This window comes from Nematolebias whitei, chromosome 11, assembly GCF_014905685.2.
Source record: "Nematolebias whitei isolate Nwh7 chromosome 11, NemWhi1, whole genome shotgun sequence".
Lineage (NCBI taxonomy): Eukaryota > Metazoa > Chordata > Actinopteri > Cyprinodontiformes > Rivulidae > Nematolebias > Nematolebias whitei.
Window position 1 is genome coordinate 24,912,325 of NC_056508.1, and position 12,008 is coordinate 24,924,332.

General features: G+C 38.3%; 1 protein-coding gene across 1 annotated transcript in view; it reads left to right on the top strand.

Annotated features, from left to right (window-relative positions):
• Window positions 1-12,008, top strand: part of vps13d (vacuolar protein sorting 13 homolog D) — a 125,804-nt gene that overhangs the window by 101,995 nt on the left and 11,801 nt on the right. Inside the window, exons 61-68 of the mRNA XM_037684802.1 lie at window positions 652-748; window positions 857-1,005; window positions 4,318-4,452; window positions 6,588-6,755; window positions 7,644-7,776; window positions 7,868-8,063; window positions 8,426-8,557; window positions 8,651-8,891. Of these exons, the coding sequence (XP_037540730.1) occupies window positions 652-748; window positions 857-1,005; window positions 4,318-4,452; window positions 6,588-6,755; window positions 7,644-7,776; window positions 7,868-8,063; window positions 8,426-8,557; window positions 8,651-8,891 (1,251 nt within the window). The remainder of the gene's footprint in view (window positions 1-651; window positions 749-856; window positions 1,006-4,317; window positions 4,453-6,587; window positions 6,756-7,643; window positions 7,777-7,867; window positions 8,064-8,425; window positions 8,558-8,650; window positions 8,892-12,008) is intronic.

The following is a 12,008-nucleotide window of genomic DNA, read 5'->3' on the forward strand; positions in this document are numbered from 1 at the left end:
CCCCTAGGAGTTGAAATCTTCAGGCGCCTCACAGTTCAATTTAATTATGACAGAGGACTGCAGTGCCCATATAAAATGATTATTCATGCCTTTCATGATCACACTTCAAACAAAATCCTTAGAATAGAACTTGAATTTAAAAGAAACCATTGTTTACTCTACGCTGCAGCATTTAAAAGTTTTCTATTATAACCTTGAGTTGAACTTTCTCCTAAAATAACAGAATAAGTTTTAAATGTAAGATTGCAATACTCCAGAAATTGTTGTCTCATCATGGAGCGAAGTGAGGGAGTTGGAAATACCCTCCCTCCATCCATCCATCTGTGCAAGTTATGAGCATGATAACATGAAAATAAGAAAATGGACTTACTTACAGGAAATGGCATCTTTCTATCTACTCAAGATACTCAAAACAACACGATATGTGCCCTCATTACCCATCCACACACACATTCATACATTACAGTAATGTATACTGATGTTTATTCCAATACTTGGACACCAGTCCAGTCACTTTCAATCGGAAACTCACATCATCTGGCAGTGACCGTAGCAGCAGTAGCTTAAAACTGGTGCATTCTACCTGCCATCAAGTTCAAACAATGCTAGCAGGATCATGTACCTAATGATGCAACTGTGATGTATTTTCAGCATCTCATGGTAACGGCATGCCATTTTACTGTCATCATTGAGGAGAAACTGCTGCTCAAGCTGCTCAGCTTCTTTGGTTATGGAGAGGTGGAGGCCGGTGGGTCATAAGTTAACATTTACTGTTAATATTGGTGTTCCACAATGAGTAAACAGAATGTGGGTGCTTAAGTGTTTAATTAAATCCTGAATTGTATAATTAAAGCAGAGCTGGAGAAACTGGATGAGAACTTGTACGAGAGGCCCAGCGAGGAAGCAGGCCCTTCTAAACGCTATTACTTTGAAAATTTGAAGATCAGTCTCCCTCAGATCAAACTCAGCGTCTTTACCTCTCACAAGCTCCCTCCAGACCTCAAGGTAACAAAACTTTATGCATTTTCACAAAGATGATTCTGACAGACATCTGTCCATAAATGTACTCATTTTCTACTCAAACGGGAATTTTAGCATTCTAGATATAAGGCTTGTGTGATGAGTTCAAATTATTTACACATGTGATTAGGAAGGGCTGACTGAGGCAGGCTCTTCATACAACTGTGCAAGAATCTGTGTCCAAATATAATACAAGGTCAGCAGTATAAGATTACTTTAGTTTTAACACTTGGAAGGCCTTAAGGGGAAAATTAGCCGCATATTTATTTTTAAATGTTCTGAAATTTGATTAAAACTAACCTCCATATCCAGCCACCAGGAGACCACAGTAAGTTTGACTGAAAACAAGGCCTCATTTTTAGCTACCAGATCTGAAGGGTCCAGTGAGCTGGAAGGTCTTCTCAAAATTATATACTGGATTTATAAAAAAATAAATAAAAACAAGCCTAAAATAATTTTAGGCATACTAATGGGGAAAATGCCTTTAAAAATTACTGTAAAATAAATATTTAGTTAATTTTTTAAAACACTGAAATGTAGTGGGTTTTTTTTTTTGTTTTTGTTTTGTTTTTTACTAAAGACTCTTAAGGACTTTTAAAAAAGCCATTTAAATTTGATATTTTTAATTTCAGGTTGAGATAAATCTGAAATATTGACTAGTTTGTGGGGAAAAAAAAAACATGTTTTCAAGCATTTAAATAAGATGACGGATCCCCGCCCCCCAAGAAACTGTCATAAAGTTAAAGAGACTTCCAGGGGTTAAATTTGATGGGTTGGTTTGCACAAATGTGCATTTTTCCCCATTTACTTTTTAAGTACAGTACTGAAAAACAGTTAGTAGCTGGTGCAGTTGATGCACAAAAGGTGGGGCAAATACCAAGACACTTGTTTGTAATGAATATGAACCTCAGGTTATGTGGAGATTGTTTTTAGGAATGAAAATTAGATCAATGTAATTTATAAGGAAGAAAACATGGGCCTGTATCTGTGTCCTCTGGACAAATAAACATTTTCTCTTTGCAGGTGCATCTAAAAAAAAAAAAAAGAAAATCATGAAAAGGTTTTATTTCTTTTGTCAGTCACTTCAGAAAGTAAAACTCATGTTACATGGAGTCATTACACAGAGTGAAACATTTCAAGTGTTTATTTCTTGTAATTTTGATTTTTATAAAATAATGATAATTACAAATAATCAATTAATTAATTAATTGTGCCGCTCAAGGTGGCTGCATGTTGGAGCAGCTCTGTTACTTTCATTCTGAGATTTTGCTTTTGGAAACTTTAATTCCTGGTTTTCTGGATGTAAATCACATTTTTTTGGATGGTTGTTTCCTCTGGTATCGGATGCTGTGCAGCTGGAAGGATTTTTACTGAAACTTTTTAATTTTGGACATTTGTTATGATGCGTAACCATGGCAACAAGGCAGTTTTCTACAACCAACAGCAGCTGATTAACATCTCAAAAGCTCAAATAATATCTCAACTACAGCCCCAAATCTCAAATGAGTTGAAAAGGATGTTCTGTGGACGCATTCTCATCTACCTGCCAGCTGTGCTCGAGTGCCTGACCACTGAGATCCTGGAAATAACAGGAAATATGACTCATGACAGCGGAAGGACAAGATCGTCCCTCGGCACCTACAGTTGGCCGTCCGCAGCAACGAGGAGCTCAGCAGACTGCTGGGAGGAGTGACCATTACTCTGGGAGGAGTTCTGCCCGGCATTTGGGTAGTCCTACAGCTCAGGGGAACCGAGAGGCCAGCCGAGTCTGGGTGGACGGATCAGACGACATCTGCAGCCAGTTTCTTAGGATCCACTGTGGGATGGACCTTTACAAGAGATCCTTCCTGTCTACAACCATCAGCATCTATAACATATCTTAATGAAATGAGGATAACGAGTTACAACAACAAATAATTTCCCTTTGGGATTAATAAAGTATTTTTGAATTGAATTGAATGAAAAACCAAAATTCAGTGACTCAGTAAATTGGAATATTCCACAGGCAGCTCTTGGTACCTTTGTCAGTGTGGGCAGGAGCCAAGTCCTACTGGAAAATGAAATCATGAAAATGAAATCAGTATCTCCATGAAGCTCGTCAGCAGAAGGAAGCATGATGTCTCTAAAATGTCCTGCTAGAGGCTGAGTTGACTGTGGACTTCAGAAAACCCAGTGGACCAACACCAGCAGAGGACATGGACCCAAACCATCACTGACTGGAAACTTCACTCTGGACTTCAAAAAAACATGGATTCTGTTCCTCTCCACTCTTCCTCCAGACTCTGGTTCCTTGATTTCCAAATGACATGAAAATTTACTTCCATCTGAAAAGAGGACATTGGACAAATTCAATTCAATTAATTTTATTTTTATAGCGCCAAGTCAAAACAGAAGTGTTCTCAAAGCACTGAACAGAAATATTCACATACATAAAAATTAAATTAGTAACGATATTTATCTAAGTTAGCCAGCAGATTGCATTGAGTCTTCATTTTGTCACAGTCTCCCATCCTGAGCAAGCACAAAGGCAACAGTGGAAAGGAAAAACTCCCTTTTAACAGGAAAAAACCTCCAGCAGAGCCAGGCTCAGGACGAGCGGCCATCTGCTTCGACCGGCTGGGTTTGAGAGGAACAGGAAGAAGGAACAGACACAGAATGGCAGGTCCATATTGGAGGCGAGCCAGTCCCTCTAGGAGGAAAGACAAAAAAAAAAACATGTTGATAGAAATAAGTGCAACCACTGAGCAACAGTCCAGTTCCTTGTCTCCTGCGGGTAAGATGCTTCTGATGTCTCTGGTTCAGGAGTGGCTGGACTTGAGGAAAGAGACGTTTGAAGCTCATGTCCAGGAGTTAATCAGCTGATCAGGCTGTGACACCAGGAGTTAAAATACTGAACCTCTTCACAGTATTCTAATTTTCTGAGAAACTGACTTTAGTTTTTTCATTATCTGTAACCCATAATCATCAAAATCACAAGAAATATTGAAATATTTTTAACTTTATGTGTAATGAATCTATTTAATATACGAGTTTCACTTTCTGAAATGACCAACAAAAAATATTTAACTATTTTTTTTTTTACCCTTCATTTATCCAGGTAGTCTCATTGAGCCACGAGAACTCATTTTCAAGAGAGACCTTGAGAGAACTTTTTCACAATATTTACATTTTTATAGATGCACCTGTAACTGGTTGGAATCAAATGTTTATATCATCCTATTTAAAAACAACACATTTGAAACTGGTCAAGTTTTCCACCTTTTTATTATTTTATTTTATTTTATTTTTTTGCTGCAGGCTCTTAAAGGTACTCTGGGCTTTCCTCTCGTTCGCTTCGAAGATGCTGTCATCAACATGTATCCGTTCACCCGAGTGCACCCGTATGAGACCCAGGAGATCATCCTAATCGACATTCTCAAGCACTTCAGAGAGGTCAGAAGGCACACATTGCTGTTTACCATGTTTGGAAATACCATTTTCACAATTTAAACCCTTTTACATTAGATTAACATTACTTTTTTGTGCTAGAGATCCTTATTTGGGTGCTTCAAGTGAATAAAAATAATTTTTTTTTACATGAGAGATCCTTTTAACTTCACATGCCCCATGCATGCACACAGATGCTTATAAGCATGCAATGCTTATTTGGGACAATTGTGTTCAAATGAATCATGAATAGAATATTCTTAACTAAACCCAGCACAAATTTATCTTTTTTGTTTGGCTCAAAATCACAGGTTCAGAGGCTCATTTGTGTTTTTGACTTGCTTAAAAGCAAACTCTCATATAAGTAGCTAAAGTTAAAGCAAGAAAAAAGAGCTAAAGATGAGGTATTTGTCTGAAAATCTGAACATAGTAACATTGATAAATGAAAAATGTCATTGTTTTAGAAAAAAAAGATTAACCCTATCTGTATTTCCCATGAGGTAATCTGAATTCCTGTTAGTATTAAGGACCACCATATATACAGTATATGTATATTTATGTATACATATACATGTATGTATGTATGTATGCTGCAGATACCATCTGATTTTAAATCTTTACAGATCTGGTCTTAGATTTCTTCATCTTAATGTTAGAAGTTTGGTACCTAAGATGGACATGGTTAGGATTTGGGCTAAATCAACAGATGCTATAGTAAATTCTGGTACCTGGCTGATGAAATCTACTGCAGATAAAGATATTAATATGACTGGATACAATGTGTATCGTGCAGACAGGTGAAAGAAAGGTGGTTTCTTTCCACCGTTTTCGTTCAAGTTGGTTTTATTATCATTTGCATCACATGTGGTACATGAGGTGGAACGAAATTGTGTACACGGGGTCCCAGTTACATCCAACAATGGCAAAAATATAAATAGTAAAAGAAACAGTAATAAGGATCTAAGATATAAACTAAGAAATATGCTTAACACTAATAGTGCAAAACAATGCGCCGAACTAACCACAGATCCATATCTAATCTATCAGTTCTGTAAGAGATTATTGAAGGCCTTGTAAACAAACCACTAAAGGAGTTTTTTTTTTTTTTTGTTGTAATGCTATTTTAACTACACATCAATCAGACTACAGAAAAAAATCATAGTAGCACAACAGCTGCAATGAAGGTGATAAACAATGTATTGGTTGCACTTGATAAGAAACCATGTTGCATAACTCTTTTTATCAGTTTGTGAAAAACATTTGACAACGTTGATCATGACATTTTAAAACTTGGGCTTCTTCAGTTTTTTTAACCGAAAACATTAAGGTTTACTTGAATTCTCTGTTAAATTCCAGTTCACAAAACCCCCCATCTCAAAATCATTGGTGTCCCACTTAGATATTTCCTTTTTTGATTTCACTTATCTGCAAACTGTTGTGTTGTTATTAATCTGTATGTGATTTTGAAATCTAATCTCTTATTTGTAAAATTACTTGCGTGTTACTTAAATTTAAATGTCTTTAGTTAGAAAAATATGCCAGAACATTCATTTGGGTTAATTTATTTTCTTTGTCAGTCCTTATATTTTTAAATACATGTCTTTCTTTTCATTTATCCATTTGTATACCAAATTTGAAAAACATCAACGTTCATGCTCAATAATCCAGGTCAAAATCCAACAATGTTCAGTCAGTTTACTGTATATGGACAGTTTCTTTTTTTTGCTAAGACGTTTCGTCCTTTATCCAAAGGACTTCCATGAGTCCGAAGAGCCACAAATAAACTGAGTCCCACAAGCAGTACACTCACATAGTGGAAAAAACCAGTTTGCTGGTTATAAGATGGTTTCGGGAGCCTACCCTCTCCCTCGTCAACTCCAACTCAAAAGAAACCGTCCAGATTGACATGACTGAACATTGTTGATTTTTATCTGGATTATTGAGCATGAACTTGGATGTTTTGAACCACGTTGGCGTGGCTGCCTCAGAAGAGTTGGTCACATCTCAGTTCATATTGCATTACAGAAGACTTACATGAATTTAATAGTCCTGTTCCAGAGTTATAGTCCATGTGTATATACTCTTTTTCATTACCATTGCTTCTTGTAAGAGTTTTACAGTGCAGTGTTGTCCATTTTTAGGAGCTGATGAGCCAAGCAGCTCAGATCCTAGGCTCTGTTGACTTCCTGGGTAACCCCATCGGCCTCTTGAACGATGTCACTGAGGGAGTGTCTGAACTCATCAAGTATGGCAGTGTGGGCGGCCTCATTCGTAATGTAACTCATGGCGTATCCAACTCGGCTGCCAAGGTACGCACCTGTTGCCTATCTGAATTAACTGCTTATTGTGATATATGCTGAGTACTTTTAGTTGTTCCCTGATGCAGAACAAATAATAATAATAATGATGATGTGTTATGTGTTGGCATCATTGTATGTTCCTATACAATGGCAAAATTGGCTCTCTGCATTTAACCCATCCACCACCAGTTGGAGCAGTGGGCAGCTATTGAAAGCGCCAGGGGAGCAACTGGGGAAAGGGTGTCCTGCTCAGAGACACCACAAGATGTTCAATGACCGGGGGTTGGCTTCCCTGCCCCTTCACCATCTTGGCGGCGTAACATAGAGGAGTAATTGAAAATGACTTAAAAATAAGTGAGATTATCAACTTACATTTTAGTGTGTGGCTACATTTAGATGTAAGAGAGGTCACTATCAAAAATCAGGTTGCCATGGTAAAATCCAAGATGACTGCTGCTATATTGCACACATATGCGCACACTCATATGTTTGTATGTAAACCTTGTGAGCTGGAGAACTTGAAAAATAATCAACATGTTAACTTCCAATTTCATGTGGATCTGTATTTAGGCGTTAGAAAGGGCACTATCAAAAATTGGGTTACCAACTTTAAATCCAAGATGACTTCTGCCATGTATATATTTATAGTGCAACTCCTACCACTTGAATATCTTGCACCAAAAAACTTTAAGCTTTACTTGTATTCCTTGTTCAATTCCAGTCCTGAAAAACACTCCTCCAAAACACATGCAACAATGACAGGGGACATCAGTGTACCATTTGGATGGTTAATGTGTGTCTACCTCCAGAGTTTTTATTCAAAGTGAGGAGTGCCAAGCATGTAGCTTTGCAGATCAGTAGCTTTTTAAGGCAATATTTCTGGCTTCTTTGTGTCAGTTTGCAGGCACTTTATCCGATGGGCTGGGAAAGACGATGGACAACCGGCACCAGAGCGAGCGGGAATGCATCCGATACCATGGAGCCACCAGTGGAGAACACCTGGTGGCAGGAATTCATGGACTAGCTCACGGTACAGTCAAGATTTTCTGTGCCAGGGCTTTTTGGATTTGTCACACATTGCATTTGAACTGTATCCATACATAACTAAAACTTTCTTCTAGGTATCATTGGGGGAATGACGAGCATCATCACCTCCACAGTGGAGGGTGTGAAAACAGAGGGTGGAGTCAGTGGCTTCTTCTCAGGTCTAGGCAAAGGTCTGGTGGGTACTGTAACCAAACCTGTTGCTGGCGCTTTGGATTTTGCATCAGAGACGGCCCAAACAGTCCGTGATATGGCCAGTCTTAGTAACCACAGGTGAGATAATTGTATTTACAGAAAACAGGTGTTTGCATACACTACATGTGATTTTTATTTTTGTGGTTCTCCACCAGAGAATTTTGAATAAACTAGATGCCATTTCCTGCATTCTGGTGTCTTTTACAAAGGTTTATTACAGTAGATTAACATAAAAATAGATATAAACTCTGTTATTATTAAAATCTCCATGACTGCAAAGCTGCAGCTCTGCAGGTAAGGGGCGTTCACTTCAGGACTAATTGAGGTCGCTGATTGGTTTGTTGCTGACGTGCCTACTGGATTGATTGACAGGTGGCAGGACTTGCCCTGGTCAGTCCCTGAGCAGCAGTCATGTGGTTGTGTTGTGGTTGTGTCTTCAGACTGTGCGTACAGCGTGTTCGGAAGCCTCGTTGTTGTAGAGGACCTCAGGATAGGCTGCCTCGATACTCAGCCATGCAGGCCGATGGCCAGGAGCAGCTCTTCCGCCTCACTGATAATATCCACTCTGAGTTGTGAGTTGAGTCTTTCCTGATTTTTTTCTGTTATGAATCAGAACCTGATCGCTCGTGTTTCAGTCACTCTTACCATTTGTTTCCCCACACCAGTTTTATCGCAGTGGAACCCATTGATGGCTACTACGTCCTCATCTCCTCCAAGGTGGTCTACTTCTTGAAGCAGGGAGACTATGTGGACCGAGAGGGCATCTTCCTAGAGGTCAAGTATGATGACCTCTACCACTGTCTGGTGTCTAAGGATCATGGGAAGGTATACGTGCAGCTCACCAAGAAGGCCGAGAACACCAGCAGCGGCATCGCTATTCCTGGCCCCTCCCACCAGAAACCCATGGTGAGGCTTGCAGCCATCACTGGCTTATCTGGATCCTACTTGTTTACGCGTGTGAGTGTGAGTGTGAGTGAGAATGAGATAAAGAAGCTGAGAAGGTGAGATATGACTTGACTGTTTTGGATGGTAAAAACTTAGCTGAAAGCTGCTGAAGAAGCTGAAAGCTGCTGAAGAAGCTGAAAGCTGCTGAAGAAGCTGAAACCAGATGAAAGGGTTTCATTCCAGCTAACATTTGCTGAAAGTAGGACAATAAACGTGTGCATAGAAGTATATTGAAAAATCTCAATTGAGAAATGTAGCAGAGTGAGCTGAAATATGCAGAGGCTGAACAGATTATAAAAAATCTTAAATTAAAAAAAGAAGCTGAAATGAGCAGAAACGGGCTGGAAGGAGAATAGAAAGTTGAAAATATTAAAAGGAAACACAAACAGTGGAAACTGGCACAAAAAAATTAAAAAAAAAAAAAAGCTAAACTTAGCAAAAATAAAAATCTAAAACAGCTGAAAAGCTTAAAGAAAACCTGAAATTTGCAGAAAAAAAGCTGAAATAGGCAGCGAAAGTCTAGTGAAAAGTAGCTGAAAAAGCTAAAAACAAAGCTGAAAGAGCAGAAAAATACAAGTAGGTATCTCTGCAGGCAAATTTGGAAGGCGTATCTGGGCGGTCATATCTGATTGGACTATAGGAAAATGGGCATGTCTGGCCGTCTGTATCTGATTGGACAATAGAAAAATGTGCGTGTCTGGCCGACCGCAACTGATTGGACGATAGAAAAATGGGCGTGTCTGGCCGGCCACATCTGATTGGACGATAGAAAAAAAGGCTGAACGATAAAATGCCGTAACCACAGACACATTATGTCGAAAAACAAGGCGTTATTGGCAGATGTGTTAACCACAGGCATATTATGTCTGTGGTGTTAACCGTTTTGACATTAGCGGCGTCTCAGGTTCGACATTAGCGGAGTCTCCATAACTTCTTTTTCCGCCTCTCTTAACACAGAACTTCCAGTTACATTAAAAAAAAAGAGCAACATATCTGGGTAGTGGGGAGAGCTAAATGTTAGTTTTTTTAATACCTAGCCGTAACATTAAAAAACAAATTCCATTTTGGTTGTTGAAAAATGTGAAAAAAGTTGCAATCGATTCATAAAGAAAGAAAAATATTAATAATACTTAAACTGGCCTTGGGACAAAGGATGTTTCCTTTAACTTCACATTTTCTTGTTCAACCTTTTAAATCAGTCACTACAGATGAGTGATTTGTCAGTTTCTGTAATATTTCTACAATTGGAGCAGGTATTTCTGTTTACTGGTTCACTTCCTCAGCTGTCTCACATTTTAAAGGTCAACCCTACTCTATGTTTCAGCTCCTTTCATAGATCAGATCTCATAGAAGAACTTCTAAAGAGCAAATTTTGTTTTTAGCTTTTGTTTTGGGCCATTATCTCGTCATAGGACTCATGATCTTTAATTGAGACCAGACTTTTTGGACAAATGGGAGCAGGTTTCGCTTCAGATGCTTCATATTTCATTGTACCCAGACCACACTCAAGCCAACCTGTGTCAGGTGCAGCTACATCCCAAGAACAAAAGAGAATCTTCTTGTGTTTGACAGTAGATTTAACACTGTTTCTTAAAAACCTTCAGTTTAAAAAAAGAGCTGATGTAACTTACTTAAAGAGCCAGTTTTATCTCATTTGTTCATGTGACAATGTTTCAGATTTGCCCACATTAAAGAAAGGAGCAGCAAAAAAAAAAAAACCACATAAAAGTAGAAAAGCACATTTAAGAGTCAGTACATAACCAGACTTTTGGCCCTCACACCTGTACCCAGTTGCTTATGCTGCATGATGAGAACAGATTTATCCATATTTTAGAAATTACATTTAGCTTAGTCAACAAAACAATACAAATGAAGACTGTCTGTCTTAAAAAAACTCTTGGTTTTGCAGTAAGCAGCCTGATTTCAAACTGACATCTTGGCCAAAGGTAAAATAAAAATCTTTGTGTTCTCAGAAAAGTTGTTTCAGGACCTCCAATAAACTTATGTACACATCAAAGCACACAAGACAGATTCAGGAATTCTCTTTGTTTTCCAGATTTCTCATTTGTTATTACCTTAAAACATACTCAGACAACATTTGATGCATCATTGAATGTTTTTTATTGTGTTTATTGGGACATCCATTTTTAGAAGTCATCGTAGCATCTGTTGGAAACACAGAACATAGTACAGTTAGGGTGTTGCTAGTTGTTACTTATTGTAATGTGTACTAACCCTGCATGCATGGCACAGAAGTGGGTGCAGTACCCAGGAGAAATGGCTTCACTGTAGAAGGCCCTCAGCTCTCCTCTTTCGCCGCTGCCCCAGAAACCTGCAGCACAACCTTTAAATTCTTCTCCACAGCTGAAGCAGACAGAAATGACATAAGGCTTTCTGTGCTCAGCCTGAAACTCTTCAGAATATTTCCTCCAGTTCACAACACCTGAAGTTGTAATAAAAACATGATTAGATCACCAAGCACAACATTTTTACAACATAGCAGTTCTACACGGCCTGGGCTGTTTTCCTTCCCCAATCTATTCAAAATAAATACCAAAAGTTAATTTTGATATTTTTTTCACAAGGAAAAAAAAAGTTGATTTCCTAAAGTTTAACTATAAATGAAGGAATTTGTACATTCAGGTAATTGAAAATTAAGTAATTTCTCTAACATCCAACCCATTTTAGCCACTGAGCCATACCAAACACCCATAATCTATTCTTGAATGAATTATTGTCTATTATTGACAAATTACAGACTTTTTATTGAATAAGTTATTACTCGTTATTGAATCATTGACAAATTACACTCATGTTCGTGTTAACTCATGTTGCAACAAGGTCAGCAAATTTTGACTATTACTATGAACTATGTTAAACTTTGGAGGTGATTTATTTTGAAAGTCAACATCAGATGTTGGTCAACATTGTTGAGCAACATCTTGAGGTCTTCTAGAGTCAGTCTGAAGTGAGAGTGGTTCCTGACATGGCAGAAAGACATGGATAGTAGTAGACTGGTAGTGAACCAGACGACCTCAAATATACCAGATGGACAGAGACTGTTATTTTCATTGATCT